The sequence below is a fragment of the Lycium barbarum genome, chromosome 7 (genome assembly GCF_019175385.1).
Source record: "Lycium barbarum isolate Lr01 chromosome 7, ASM1917538v2, whole genome shotgun sequence".
NCBI lineage: Eukaryota > Viridiplantae > Streptophyta > Magnoliopsida > Solanales > Solanaceae > Lycium > Lycium barbarum.
Genome location: NC_083343.1, coordinates 134,322,562 through 134,337,713, shown reverse-complemented (window position 1 = coordinate 134,337,713; position 15,152 = coordinate 134,322,562). Strand labels below are relative to the sequence as shown.

The window sequence follows — 15,152 nt, the reverse complement described above, 5'->3', positions numbered from 1 at the left end:
TTTCTATATCCAATGTAGCAATTTTAGTGGAGAAAAAGAAGAAATAAAGGAAGGTTCCAAATGAATGAGATATTTTAAGTCAATAAACAAGTCTTTTTGTGGAAAGGATGGAAATATGATTCTTATGAAACTGGTAAAAGCATAAGCATTCAAAAATCAGTAAATTATAGTAATGTTCATTATATATACTACTAATTTTGGTGAGAGATTGAAAATCAGTAAAATAGTATAAACTTCCGTTCATATGTTTGGTAGCGGAGCCAAAATCATCATCATACTAATTTAAAAGTGGGAAGCCCCCCAAGTTGAAAGTTGGATTACCGAAATGCCCATAAAATATTAAACAACTTTTTTAGCCTTCAACCAATCATTACTCCTATAATAATTTTGTACAATAGTGTAAACATACTTTTTTTCTTTTTAGCATTGTACAATGAATTAGCCGCCATAAAGTCTCTTGAATATATCACATATAATGTCTAATGCAGTTAGTATTCTTTGTATTAATCATAATTACTAGCTAGAGTAAATTCATGAATCTTCATATTATTCCTTTACAAACCAATAAATATTTGAACCTCCTGTCAATGAATTTGAATTTGAATAGTCATTCTCAACTGTTATTTATGAATCAGATTAAGAATTAAAATATGAATCTGAACAGTTGCTTCCTACTGCTATTTAACAACCATCTTATAAAGATGGATACTAACATCGGAAATGAAAAACAAAAGCTACAAATACAAATGAGGGGACAACAAAGAAGGCAGCAACTAAAGGGAAAAAATGGTGAAAGAATAAGGAGAAAATGAGTAAATTGAGCACAGGTGGAGATCCATACATAGGAAAAAAGTCTTGTGATGACATGCTGGCTTCATCCATTTGCAGTTTGATCCATCCAAGTGATATGATGAACTTTTAGCCATTATTGTTGGGCACTGAAACAAATATATCTTCTTCTTCTTTCACCTTTAATTTTGATGTAATCTGTCTTTTATTTTTTAATTTTATGAACTTTCTTTTAGTGTATCTTTTTGTATTATCTGCTTTTTAATTGTAGAAATATAATTTACATGATATAGATGTTGCAACCTCTAATTGTCAGCGAACTATTTTGACGGATGAGTAATATTCATCTGTAAAACTGTTGAAGACAATTATATGAATTATATCAAGTGAAATTGAATAAATAGAAGTTGTGTGACCGTATGTAGAGCTTAATTGTGTTAGTTCAAGCTTCTTCTCTCTTTCTTAAATTCGTGCACGTGAAGCTAAGTAACTTTTAAAGTGGATTTTTTTTCCTCCATATTTGCATATTGCACTTACAAGTTCACTTTGTGGATGAGAGATATGCTAGTCTACAGATTTATCATCGAAGTTGAAATGTAGCTTTTTCTTTCACTTTGGCAGTCTACATACCTAGGTTAAAATATATTGCACCTTAGGCCCTTTAGCTATTGTTCTTGAGAAATGACCCGGTCTAGCCCTTTCCTCGAAAGAAGTTTTTACGGGATCCCCTGCTATCTACCAAACTTTTACTTCTGGTTCTGGCAAACGAATAATCATTGAGTCCTCCTCTTTCCGGACAACACATACAAAGAGACTCGCCAACAACCCCAAAAATAATATAAAGCTCAATTGCTTTAACCTTGAATATATATTTTTTGAAAATTTAGTTTAATTGATATTTCAATATATAGTCTCTTATGTATGTATTTTCTCTTATGTATGTATGTGTATATATTTAGCCTTGATCTTTAGCACTTTCATCCCTCCACTATTTGTTAACATATATTAGATCGCTTGGCATACACATGCAACGCATGTGTCGAGAAACTAGTTTTATCTAAGAGTATACAATGTCATATCTGATATTTAAAAAAATTATACATTGGGATTCAAGTTTTTTTTTTGTTTTTTTTTTTAATTTTATAATCAGATGTCCCTGAAGGGCCCATTGGGATTCAAGTTGATAGTTGCAATTTTCATAAAGCGACGATAATGTAACAAAGAAAAATACGGAATAGAAAAGTTATTTGATGACTATATGATTCGTTCTTTTAGTAACATTGGATTGAGAATTCTGACTCAAAATAAATAATAAATATTTGCATGATTATAAGTAATTTTGTCTAACTTAAAATAAGAAGTTGAAAATTAAATTATTCTAAATATTCAAAGTTTATCATTTTTCCGGACAAATTAAAAAAAGAAAGTGCATGTATAAATTAAAATATTTGTACTACTATTAGCTTTTCAACTGATAAGCTCTTCTACCCATTCTTTTTAAAGGTTAAAAAAATTATATTTTGCGTTTGATGTGTTTTGTCTTCTCCTATTGCACAAATTTTGTGAGTTTTACGAGTTAGTATTTGCTTCCTAGTTGATAAGCCTCGATGTTGCAACTAAGGATGTAGCCTAGTGATCGGAGGCAAAAAATACTTGATTTCTTCCCATCCACCAAGCTTTGGTGGGGAAAATAATCGAGGGGTGCACAAGCTGGCCCGGACACCACCATCCAGGGGCGGATTTAGAGGGTGGGGAGGGTGTTCACCCTAGGCAAAACTTACATTGTATATATAGGGTAGATTTTCTGTGTCTATGTACATATATTAACTTTTGAATATCCTGAACAAATTCATAAGGTTAGATCAAGCGGTCCAAGGTATTCAAAATTGTCTTTAGTGTCTTAGGTTCGATTCCTAGGCACAACATTATTTATTATATTTAACTTTAGATGTTTTTTCCGAATCCCCTGAGTTAAAATCCTGAATCCGCCACTATCACCATTGTATAAAAAGATATTATGGGGGTTTGATGTTGTAGAAGTTAGAATTTTCTTCCCTTGCGATAAACTCTTTTTCCAATTATTTGGTAAAATTCAAATAATATAATTGGGGTTGTGATGTTTTTGTCATCTCCTACAACAAAAAGCTTGTGACTTTTCCTATTATGAATTGCTTCCTAGATAATAACCTTTTTTCCCTTTGTTTTGCAGTGGTAAAAGTACAAGTTTTTGTGTATTGGGTTGTGATGTTTTGCAAGTTATACTAAGTAGTATTTGTTTCCAACTGACAATAAGTTAGGAGGAGATAGGATGTTGTCCTGCGAGTATCACAAACCAATGATCTAAACATGTCTGTCTAAAAAAAGGGGGGGAAAAATCAGACCTTAAATGACAATTCTTTTTTCTGTTTCGTTAAGTTACAATTTGCAAAAGATGAAAATTTTATCATTGTAGTGTGGCTCTTTCACTTAATATTAAATTGATCGCTTATGCTACAATCTTTCTGTCCGCTAAGGTTATCGTTAACAAATGACGTTGGACGGGGAAATGAATGCTAATCATGAGGATTCCAAGCCTATATCAGAATGAGAAGACGGAGAAGTTGTGAAATTGACTGAACCTTCAAAAAACGCCGCATACGACAAGGAAGTCTACTTGATAAGCTCAGAGAAATTAGTTGGCCCGATAATTAGGATTGGATTTACAAGCTTGTTGTAAACGGAAAGGAGCAAGAAAAGGTGGATGAGAATGATGATCTGGCGAGGGGATGCTCTTTTTGCATGCAAGCGTTTATGTAGATCACGTATTTACTTTTCTTAATACCATGAAATACATTGATACATTTACTGAGAAATCTCTGAATTGTGATCAAATACAAGGGAAGCAATAGCATTTAAGGTGGAACTAGGTTGTGAAAGATATCTAACTAGTTTATTTTTTTATGGCGGTCACAAGCGTTACGGGGCTCTTTTGCACTTTTCCAATACAAGTTGCTGCAACATGAATTGGCTTGTGATCTAAAATAAATTCCAAAATCAAATGTAAATACTGCTGATGCCTTTGTAGCTAGCGACTTGAATCCATCAATTTTCAACTTCTTAGAACAATATTGTTTATTCAACTTGGAACGCGAAGATAATACATGACACTCACCAATACTACAAATAAATTGTGCAGGTGAAGAACCCATATTGCTTTTTGACATGATTGAGAAATAATGCTAATCTCGCCATCTAAATGTTGTAACATGGAAGTTCAGATTTGCTAAGGTCTATTGTGTAGTATAACTTTGTTGGCAAAATTCTTCACGTCCAAATATAATCATTTTATAGCAATGATATTGATCTATACTCTAATTGGAAGAAGTGCCTTGAAAACATCAAGCAGAGACATTAGATCTTCCCACGAGCAGGTTCCTAATTCAAAAGTATGTGCTCCCATCGAAGATATCGTCACATTTTATTGATTCATACATCCGAAAGCAAGTTCTTTTGTGTCTCATCTTTTTTAACTAAGAAATCCTTTAGGCAAAACTAGATGAATATGGGTCCACTCCTTTACCATTTTCACTTAATACCATATACAAACGTTGTACTAGGTTAGAGTTCAATACCATGACGTGCGCCTAATTCATACATCATGTTGCACTCTCACCACTAGATCAAAGACATGTATGCTTTTTTTGTGTCTTATGATATATTTTGGTTTTAGGCTACCAGTTTTGTTGACCACTGCGCGACGAACATGTTGTTCAACGAGGTTCATTCACACTCAGTAACTGAATGAAACATTCATTTCTTTAATGTTCTTGTCATTGTTGTCTTATCTTAAATGGGACAACTAACAGGAAGTCTAGTTCAGAATGGCTTCTTCAAATATTGCAGCACTTAACTGTATTGGATACTCCAGCTCCGCAACAACTGCTTCCTTAACCACAAGGAGTGAGTTTCTTGTTGCCAGCACCACGGGGGTTATCATCTTTCCAGTCATCCCATGCTCTTGCCTTGTCTTGAGCAGCGTCATCATCTTCTTCATCCTCTTCACCTGGCCTTGACTTTGGGGCATCCCTGTGCCATGAAGAATTTGCTTCTTCCATGAATTTCACAGTCCTCTCTTGCCATTCGTTCATCATGTTCATCTCCGTTAGTCCAGCTTCCTCTATGCTCATGGTTGGTAATCTAGAGTTTTGAAATGAAGATGTTATGATTGAGTTCCTCGGAACTTATTTATTTATTTTGCTACTTCAGATCACTGGGCATGTTAGTTGTTGGTTAAAAAGAAAGTAGCTATAATGAGGCTGAAAAACCTGTGCTGCTATTTTTTCCCGTTCGCTTGTTGGGTTCCTACCAACAAGACTTGCTGGTCCAAAAATTAAGGGTTGGTGTTTATGTTCATGCGCCTGTGAAACCTGAGCCCTTCCCTCTATGACATCTTGAGCGAAAGTAGCACAGGTGATAGGTACTGCAGGTTTTGTGTAGTGGGCTCGAGCAGCAGCATCACGGTGCCAAGTTTCTACTACTTTGGTGCGTTCATCAAGTATCAGCTGAGAAAATTCTCTCTCCCCGTCCTGCACAAGTAGCATGCCATGATGCAAAAATATAAGATAGACAACAATACTAGAGTCTGTCCTAAAATGGCACCGTATTAAGTCAGAAAGTTCAGAGTTGGAAAAGAACAGCGTTGCAATTAATGTTATTTCAAGCTGAAAACGCAGGTTGAACACATAAATTCAAGTTGTTATTACAGAACAGAGGCTAACACATCACAATTACAAACAAACCCTAAGAAGAATGCCAATCAACCTAATAAGTTGGTTTAATAATAAAGCTGCTTTTCCTTAATAGCAGATAGCATTTCTTCCTCTTTGTTCAGCATTTCAAGCAGATCAAAGCCTGTAGGGCAGTTGAAGGATGATAAAGGAAAGGTAATGGACATACAAAAGAAATAAAAAGTAAAAGTACTGCCACAAACTCAGAATATCTGGGCTAACCTTACTGAGGGCCAAGGAGATGGTTGTAAGCCATGCATGTGATGTCAATAGTTCCCAATAATCAGATACTTTATGGAAGTGGCAACCAAAGTCTGAGTTTAAATAACCAAAAGAAGGCAACAGCAAATTTTACATTACAAACTGGAAATATGTATTTTAGGTAGTTGAATTGAACACGTTAAATGACATCTATAGGATAAATCATTATTTCTTAAAGAAATCACATACAAAATGTGGTAGGTTGCATCATGGATTCTTCAGAAAATTCTTTGAGGATATTAGAATCGAATTGTGATCATAGGCTCTTCTTGCAGGCAAACCCAAGATGAAAAAGATGAATGCCTATGCAAATGCACACCAACAATCCATGAATACCGAATCAGCAAACACCAGTATATGACCACCACTTACAACAGCTATAAAATAAGAAGAGAGCATAGCCAAATGACTACTTTATAGTGAGCAACATTCTCAAACTTATATGAGATCCTTTATCTTATGACTAACCAGTTTCTCGAAGTCTCTGATTAGTCACATGAACAGTATGCATGACTTGGCATAAAAAAGCAGGCAATGTGATAGAAGTTGCAACATAGAATAAAACAAACATATAAAGAAGATGTGACAGTGCTCATGCACATGACATAAACAGGAATGTTTTCTAACCTCCCGTTCTTCTTCGCCATCATCATCCAACACATCATCATCTCCAGTCTCGACAGGAGTAGACAGTGCAGATGCTTTAGTTGATCGCCCACGACGCTCCTTCCGCTCCTTCAATTCAAGTAGTTTTGACTCAGCAGCTCTTTGGCGTTTGAACCGAGCAATCTTTCATAACATTATGCATTAAGTAAATTAATTATCCATCCAAGAACGAGAATGAAAAGAAAGAAACCTAATAGTAACATTCACAGACAGCAATTCCAACTGAAAGTCGATTCCCACCTACCTTCTTAGCTCTACGATCTAGAGCAGTATCAGCTCCCCCTTGTTTAGATGTCTCCATCTCCTCTTCAGGAACAAGCTCCATTGTCTCACAAAAAGAAATGAATTCCTAGAGAAATTGCCAAAATTAAATGAGAAGATGTCACTAAACATTCATCCTCCCTTTTGGCTTAAAACATAAAGGTATTGCATGTTATAAGCTCACAACAATTTTACCTTTAACTTGGCCTGTGAAGTCTTAAGTACTTTTATCCTGTCATCTTCTGCAATTTTTTCTGCTAGCTCGGCAAGATAGTAAGGCACCCTGACACAATCGAACATTAGCTTCCACATACCAAGTTTCTCTTCTATTGAGAGATATCCATGCGTCATGAGTTTTCAAGGTCTACTACTTATTGACAAAGTCAATTCTTTCTAGTTATTCCCCAAAGTCATAGATGTGCATGAACTTGATGCTAATTACTACACATATCTAGCTTGCTCATTACGTATTCTTCCCATGTTTGAACGCCAATCAACTGCCTGAAATAGGATTTAATTTCATATTAAACATCTCTAGCATGCTCAAGAATCAAAATTTAATTTCATATTAAACATCTCTAGCATGCTCAAGAATCAAATCCTTTTTTGTTTGCAACAACAAAAAACTAGATCTGATAAGATGAGATGAAGGGAAAGATCCTCAGTGGAAAATATAGCAGAATAAAAATAAAGAAACCAAAAATATGATGCTTGACAATAAGGCATTCATACGGTTGCTCAGGAAGTTGAAACCGCTTATCATTTAGGAGTTAGGACTTTATAAGGCTATGTATAGATGGATAAAATTTGTGTTCCTAGCTTGGTTGAAAAACAATAAAATATAGATATCCTCTGTATTTTTCTTTTTTTAAGAATGTCTAGACACCATGTCTAGACACCCTTGAGTGAAAATCTCTAATTTGTCCTGATTACAATATTTGGGTGAAACTAGTCCAAATCAGTGTTATCAAAAGCGAAAAGCGCGAAAAAAACTCTAAGGTCAGCTGGGGCTTTAAGCGCGAAGCGCATATAAAGCGTGGGCTTTAATGAAAAAAAGCGCAATGGTGTAAAAATACAAATATATATATATATGTTCAGTCCAAGATTAATAATAATAAGCATGAATAACAAATATATGGACAAAGAAATTGTAAAAATATTAAGATAAAGTGAAATATCAATCATCTAGTGTCACCTCCTCAAGAGAGGCTCATTGGCAAGGAAAAGTATGTCTTAGAGCCTTGATGACGACACTGAAGCGCACATAAAGCGAGGCGAAGCGCTTAACATGTTTTGAGCCTCGCTTCAGGGCTTAAGCGCGCCTTTGATAACACTGGTCCAAATGGAGTGGATTGAGTATTTAGGGTTCATATAGCTGAACCTAACCAGTTTGGAATTGAAGAAGTGATAGTTGTTGTTTGGACCCAAAAAAAATAATAAAATAAAAAATATGCGTGTCTGGACTCGGTTTTAGAGAACACAACAACACACTTTACTATAGAACCTTTTGACATGCATTGTTGCTGCAACTTTTAATCAGTCAGTCAATTACACATTCAATTAACTATGCCTTAATCCAAAACTAGTTGCAACTTTTATATAAATCTTCTATCCATTTTGCCTCATTATTTGACTTCTACGGCGAATTTTACTAACCAGAAAACTGATTACGAATTAGGGGAGAATAGATTACAAGCTTCCAGGATTGACAGATTCCTAATCTCACAAGAATGGAATGACACATTCAGAGTAGTGAAGCAAATAGCAATGCCTAGGGTGATTTCTGATCACAGGCCAACACTATCGGAGAATAGGGACTGGGATGCAACTCCTTCATACTTCAAATTTGAGAATATGTGGCTGCAAGCTGATGGATTTATAGAAAAAATGAAGAACTGGTGGCAAAGTTATAGCTTCAATGGCAGGGCTGATTTTATGCTAATGCCTGAAAAAAGATATCGCCAACTGGAACAAATTGGAGTTTGGTAAGGTGGAAACCAGAAAGTCCAAAGCATTGGAAGATTTAACAGCTCTTGAGCAGTCTACAGAAGGAAGGCAAATGAATCATATAGAGGCTAACCAAATGATTAATTTGAGGATACAAATCCAACAATTGGCAAAAGCAGAGGAGATTTCATGGAGGCCGAAGTCAAGATGCCTTTGGCTTAAAGAAGGAGATACGAATACTAAATTCTTTCACAAGATTGCTAACTCAAACAAGATCTTTCATAAGATTGCTAGCTCAAACAGGAGACGCAACTGTATGGACAGGCTTATGGTGGAAAATGCCATCATAGGAGACAAGAAGCAAATAAAAAAGAAGACACTGGACTTCTTTGAGAACTTGTACACAGAACATGAAGGTTGGAGACCAACTGTTAGCTTTGAGACCATTAACACCATTTCTGAAAGAGGAAAAGAAAGATTTGGAGCAACCTTTTGGGGAGGAAGAAATCAAAGCAGCCATTGACTCTAGTGCTCCTGACAAAGCACTTGGTCCTAATGGATATACAATGGCATTCTTTCAGAAGGCATGGGATTTCATCAAGCTGGACTTCATTGCAGCCATGAACCATTATCACCAACATTGCTGGATGGTGAGATCCTTCAATGCATCTTTCATTGCTCTAATCCCTAAAAAGAAAGGGGCAGTGGAACTCAGGGATTACAGGCCAATCAGCTTGATTGGAAGTGTTTACAAAATTATAGCAAAGGTTCTGACAGAAAGGTTAAAGAAGGTTATGGAGAAGCTTGTTTTAAATCAACAGAATGCATCTTTAATTACAAACGAAGTACTTGACTGGCAGATGAAACAAGGAGGTGCTGGTTTACTATGCAAACTGGATGTTGAAAAAGCTTTTGATAAATTGAACTGGTCCTATCTCATTTCCATCCTCAGGTAGATGGATTTTGGTGAAAGATGGATAAAATGGATCAAGTTCAATACCTCAATAGTGAAGTATTCCATTCTCATAAATAGTAGTCCAGTTGGTTTTTTCTCACCTCAAAGAGGACTAAGGCAGGGAGATCCACTCTCACCTTTCCTCTTTATTTTAGCAACGGAGGGGTTAAGTAGAATCCTTGACAAGGCCAAGCAGTTGCAATGGATCAACGATTTTGATGTGGGAAGAGTCAATCCTGTTAGCATCTCTCATTTGCTCTATGCAGATGACACACTGATTTTCTGTGGGGCAGACAGGAATCAGGTGCTCTTTTTGAATCTAACTCTGTTTATTTTTGAAGCTCTTTCAGGTCTCCACATTAACATGCTGAAAAGCATCATGTACCCTGTTAATGTGGTGAACAATTTGGAGGAAATGGCAGAGATTCTAGGTTGCAATATTGGATCTTTCCCAACCACTTACCTAGGTCTTCCTCTTGGGGCTAAATTCAAATCCTCAACATTTGGAGTGGAATCATAGAAAAGTTTGAGAAGAAGCTTCCATCCTGGCAAATAAATTACCTTTCAATGGGTGGTAGACTGACCCTAATCAACAGTGTGCTCAGCAGCATTTCAACCTATTCCATGTCACTTTTTCCTATACCGAGTAAAGTTCTGGAGCAACTAGATCAAATCAGAGGGAATTTTCTTTGGTAAGGAAACAGCACTGAGCACAAATTTCATCTAGTCAATTGGGATACTGTGATGTTGCCAAAACACCAAGGAGGATTAGGCATCAAGGACCAGCAAAGCACAATAAATGCCTGCTAATGAAGTGGTTGTGGAGATACACACAAGAGGACCAGAGCCTATGGAAAGAAGTGGTCAGGGCTAAACATGGATTCCAAAATCATTGGTGTACTAAACAGGTAACTGGCACACATGGAGTAAGAGTGTGGAAGAGCATAAGCAGACTTTGGGGTGAATTCTCACAAAATCATCATCTGGTTTGGAAGGACAGGTGGCTGGGAAACACCCCTCCAAAGAGTGATTTCCTTGCCTTGTTCCAAATAGCTAGGGAGCCAGATGCAACAGTATAGCAATATAGAGATGAGAATTTCTGGAATCTAACCTTCAGAAGAAACTTGCAAGACTGGGAATTAGAGGATTTGTTCACACTCTTACAAACTCTCAATGGATTCACAAGCAATGACAATGCAACAGATCAGTTTTGTTGGGGTCACTCAGATGGGGGCAAGTTCACAGTGAAGGCAGCGTACAAGTTGGAAATGGTGCAGAATGCCATCACTGACAACTGGCCTAGGAAGCTAATCTGGAAGGTCAAACTCCCATTCGAAGTTGTTTGCTTCAGTTGGACAACAGTAAATGAGACTGCCTAACACGGGACAATCTGGCAAGGAGGACATTTCAGATGGTGAACAGGTGCTACATGTGTAATAGAGAATCAGAAACCCACAGCCATCTTTTCCTGCAGTGCTCAGCTGCAACAGATCTATGGCATATGTTCCTCACCTTTTTTTGACTCAAATGGGTAATGCCAAACACTATCAGCGAAGTTTTTGAAAGCTGGAGCCAATGGAAAGTTGACGACACCATCAAGAAGATTTGGAAGATGATACCAGCTGCCATATTTTGGACTATATGGAATGAAAGGAATAGTAGATGCTTTGATGGTCTTTCAACTAGTCAAACTATGCTCAAAGCTAAATGTCTTTTTTATTTACATAGGTGGGCCTTTTTATTCCCCTGATAGCCTTTTAGATTTTGTTTGCTCTCTAGTTATGTACTAGAGCTGACATTCTTGTGCTCAATCTTTTGTAACTACTTTGCATCTTCTGGATGCCTTGAATAGAATCAATTACTTCAAAAAAAAAAAAGTCTTGTAACGATATTACCTATACTACCAAAATATGAAATAAGATAGAATAAAACTAATTCATGCACTAAATGACAACAATAGCAATAACAATTTTCCACAAAAAGGGACAGCAAAGTCAATAATAGGATAACATATTTGCTTTCATAACTACTAAAACAATGTCTCCAACCAAAAATGAATGCACATAGGTCATCCAGTCTTCTACTTAATAATTGGATACAATTACCAAAAAGGAAAGCAGTAGCTCTTTTCTTCCAATTAGAATAAAATAAATTAGGGAAGGGAATCCAACTTTTCCATCCAACCACTGAGGATACCAAACGAAGCTAATATGATAAATTATCGACTACGAGAGGAATATTTACTTATGGAAACTACTTACCAGGATATATTTCAGATTAGCAGTGCTGATATCATCTTTTGTCTCATTGAGCGAGAACAACCCTAATTTACTGACCATTTCCTCGCACTGTCTCAAAAGCTCACAACCTTTCCTGACAAGGTCCTAGCATCCACAACCAGCACAAAACAAATTAGACGTGACTCAACTAGCAGATGCACAACCTACTATATACACATATAGCTCCAAAAGTTCTGTCAAATATATATATATACACACACACTCTCTCTCCAAGCTCGAGAGAGTAAGTGCAAGTGCAACCACAGCCGCTATGCTGATACAAATACATTATTTTGTGCCAAAATTGAAACCAGTAAGTGCACAGTCTGATAAATACATATGGATATATCTCTAAATACTATGTGTTTGTGTGAAAGTGCAACCGCTGCCTCTATGCTAGATCTGCCACAGATACAAATACGTTAAAATTCATGTTAGATTTTCGAAGCTTCCTACAGTAATGTGTAAAGGAGCTGTGTCTGTATGTAATTTTTTGCACAATCTCTGAGCTCTGTTTATAAAATCCTTAACCTTCTCAAAAAGACACAAAATTCATTCTTTAGATACACACATATGCTTTTGTCTACAAATATATAGTTCAAGCTCGACAAAGAGTGTGCAAGTGCAATTACTGCTGCTATGGTGGATCCACCTCTAATACAAATACTAATAAAATCATACGGAAAAAAAAATCATTCATTTAGTAGCATTCCGCTATCAAAGAAGGAAAAATGGCACAAAATTCATTCTTTGGACACACACACACACACACACACACACATATATATATATATATGCTTTTGTCTACAAAGATATAGTTCAAGCTCGACATAGCGTATGGAAGTGCAATTAGTGCTAGTACGTTGGATCCACCTCAAATACAAATACTATAAGATCATTCTTTTAGTAGCATTCCGCAATAAAAAACAAAAGTTTACTGGTGCTTAACTTGTTAAATTTTCTCAACTTCCTACATTAGTGTTTAAAGGAACTGTGTTTGCATTTATTTTTTGGCACAATCTTTGAGCTCTGTTTATAAAATCCTTAACTTTCTCAAAAAGACACAAAATTCATTTTTGTCTACAAATATATGGTTCGAGCTAGACAAAGTGTGTCCAAAGTGCAATTACTGCTAGTATGTTGGATCCACCTCTAATACAAATACTATAAAATATACAAAAACAAAGATCATTCTTTTTTTTTTTTGAGAAGGTAACAGTTTAAAAAAAAAAACAGAGATCATTCTTTTAGTAGTATTACGCTATAAACGAAGGGAAAATGGCACAAAATTCATTCTTTGGATGCATAGATATGCTTTTATCCACAAATATACAGTTCGAGTTCGAGATAGAGTCTGCAAGTGCAATTACTGCTAGTATGCTGGATCCGCCTATACTACAAATACTAACAAAATCATCCAAAAAAAAAAAAATACTAACAAAATCATAAGGAACAAAAACAATCATTATTTTAGTAGTATTCCTCTATTAAAAAAAAAATGGCACAAAATTCATTCTTTAGATACACACATACCCTTTTGTCCACAAATAAATAGTTCGAGTTCGACAAAGTGTGTGCAACTGCAATTACTGCTAATATACTGGATTTGTTTCAATTTGTTTGTCTAGTTTTAACTTGACACAGAGCTTAAGAAAGTAAAGATATGTAGAATATATCAAAATGCCCTTTAATCTTGTACTATTAAAGTTGGAATTAAAGATTTGCCATAAAAAGAAAGTAAGACAAATAAATTGAACCCACCAGTAGTAAAAAATAACCTGATCAAGGGTGGATTCGGATGCAATAGTATGAATATTTCGAGCTTGTTCGAACAAAGTTGGCAAAGACATCTTCAGTTCCCCCATTTCTTAACCTTCCAAATCGCAACTAAAATAAAACCCTAACAATTAAAGATTGGATTTTCGATTTCAATTTTTTGCAGTGAAATTTTGTTTCGGTTCGACGGTGTTCTGCAAATGGCATGGGCCTCGCTCGATAGTAAATGGTTCTAACTATGAGCGTCTGTTCAAAATAGTCCCTTTAACTTATCAGTTTTCGTCATTTAAGTTTGTCATAAGTTAATAAAAATGGTTCCTCCGCTATGCGGATTGGTTAAAACTAGTCTCTTTAAGTATGCACTTAACAGTTTTGTTCCTTTAAGTTGGCAAAAAGCTAACATTTTTAGTCTCCGACAAAATATTCATCGAACTCTATTTTTCAAATTTGACGAGAATTATGAAAAAATTAGTGAGAACTCACATTTAGTGGTACATATTACTAAAGAAAATGTCAAATATCTCGGGATAAAACCAACGGATGCCAGTCGGTTACAGGGAATAACCAAGGAAAAAAACAACATCCTTGATAATGTTAGAAAATTGTGTCTCGGAACACAAAGACCGAGGACTATGTCGATTAAAACTGAGAGAGTCTATCGGTTAAGTAAAATACACCAGACCTTATAAATAAATTAGAAATAGCAAAAATTACAAAAATTGACACTACTAAAAACAAGCGAAAAAACGATGGACGAAAATCGATGGATAAAATCAAGGGACACTTTTTTTTAATTTTTTTTAGTTTTTATTATTTTTTACGAAAACCAACAGACGTCCGTCGGTTATTTTCGAGGAAAATTGTGCGGGTTTTTTTTTTTTTAAAGAATCACTAGATGACTTTTTTTTAGTAATGTGTACCTCTAAATGTGAGTTCTCGTTCCTTTTTTTCATAGTTCTCATTAAATCTAACAGACAGAGTTCGATGAATATTTTGTCAGAGATTAAAAGTGTTAACTTTTGGCCAACTTAAAGGACCAAAACTGTTAAGCGCATACTTAAGGGACTATTTTTAACCAACCCTCATAGTTGAGGGACCATTTTTATTAACTTGTTGTAAACTTAAAGGAACAAAATTGTTAAGTGCATAGTTAAGGGACTATTTTGAACCTACTCTCATAGTTAAGAGACCATTTATGTCCTTTTCTCCGGCTCGATATATATAGATTTGTTCATTGAGGGAAACATTTTTTTTAAGGAAATTAAAAATATTCCAATAGGTAAAATACTCCCAAAAAAAATATGCAAATTGTGATGTAAATAAATGATTAAAAGTTGTCTTAATTTATTTTAGGCAAAATATGTAAACAGGGTCCTCAAACTTGGTCTCAACTGTCAAATATGCCCTCTAACTTTGGGTGTGTATAAGTAGGCACCACAACTTGTATAAAGT

General features: G+C 35.6%; 1 protein-coding gene across 6 annotated transcripts; it reads right to left on the bottom strand.

Moving 5' to 3' along the window:
• Positions 1–4,534: 4,534 nt before the first annotated feature.
• LOC132604615 (PP2A regulatory subunit TAP46-like) lies at positions 4,535–13,950 on the bottom strand. Of its 6 annotated transcripts, none has more exons than XM_060318201.1 (7): positions 13,703–13,943; positions 11,908–12,029; positions 6,939–7,026; positions 6,727–6,831; positions 6,444–6,605; positions 5,094–5,354; positions 4,535–4,965 (listed from the first exon to the last, which is right to left on the bottom strand). In XM_060318201.1, exons 1-7 carry the CDS (start codon positions 13,787–13,789, stop codon positions 4,828–4,830), a joined length of 963 nt encoding a protein of 320 aa, XP_060174184.1. In that variant the 5' UTR covers positions 13,790–13,943; the 3' UTR covers positions 4,535–4,827. The 6 variants fall into 6 exon arrangements, with proteins under 6 accessions (XP_060174184.1, XP_060174185.1, XP_060174186.1 ...); XM_060318202.1 differs by having other exon boundaries at positions 13,686–13,915; XM_060318203.1 differs by having other exon boundaries at positions 6,939–7,244; positions 11,907–12,029; positions 13,703–13,718.
• Between the last annotated feature and the right edge of the window lie 1,202 nt (positions 13,951–15,152).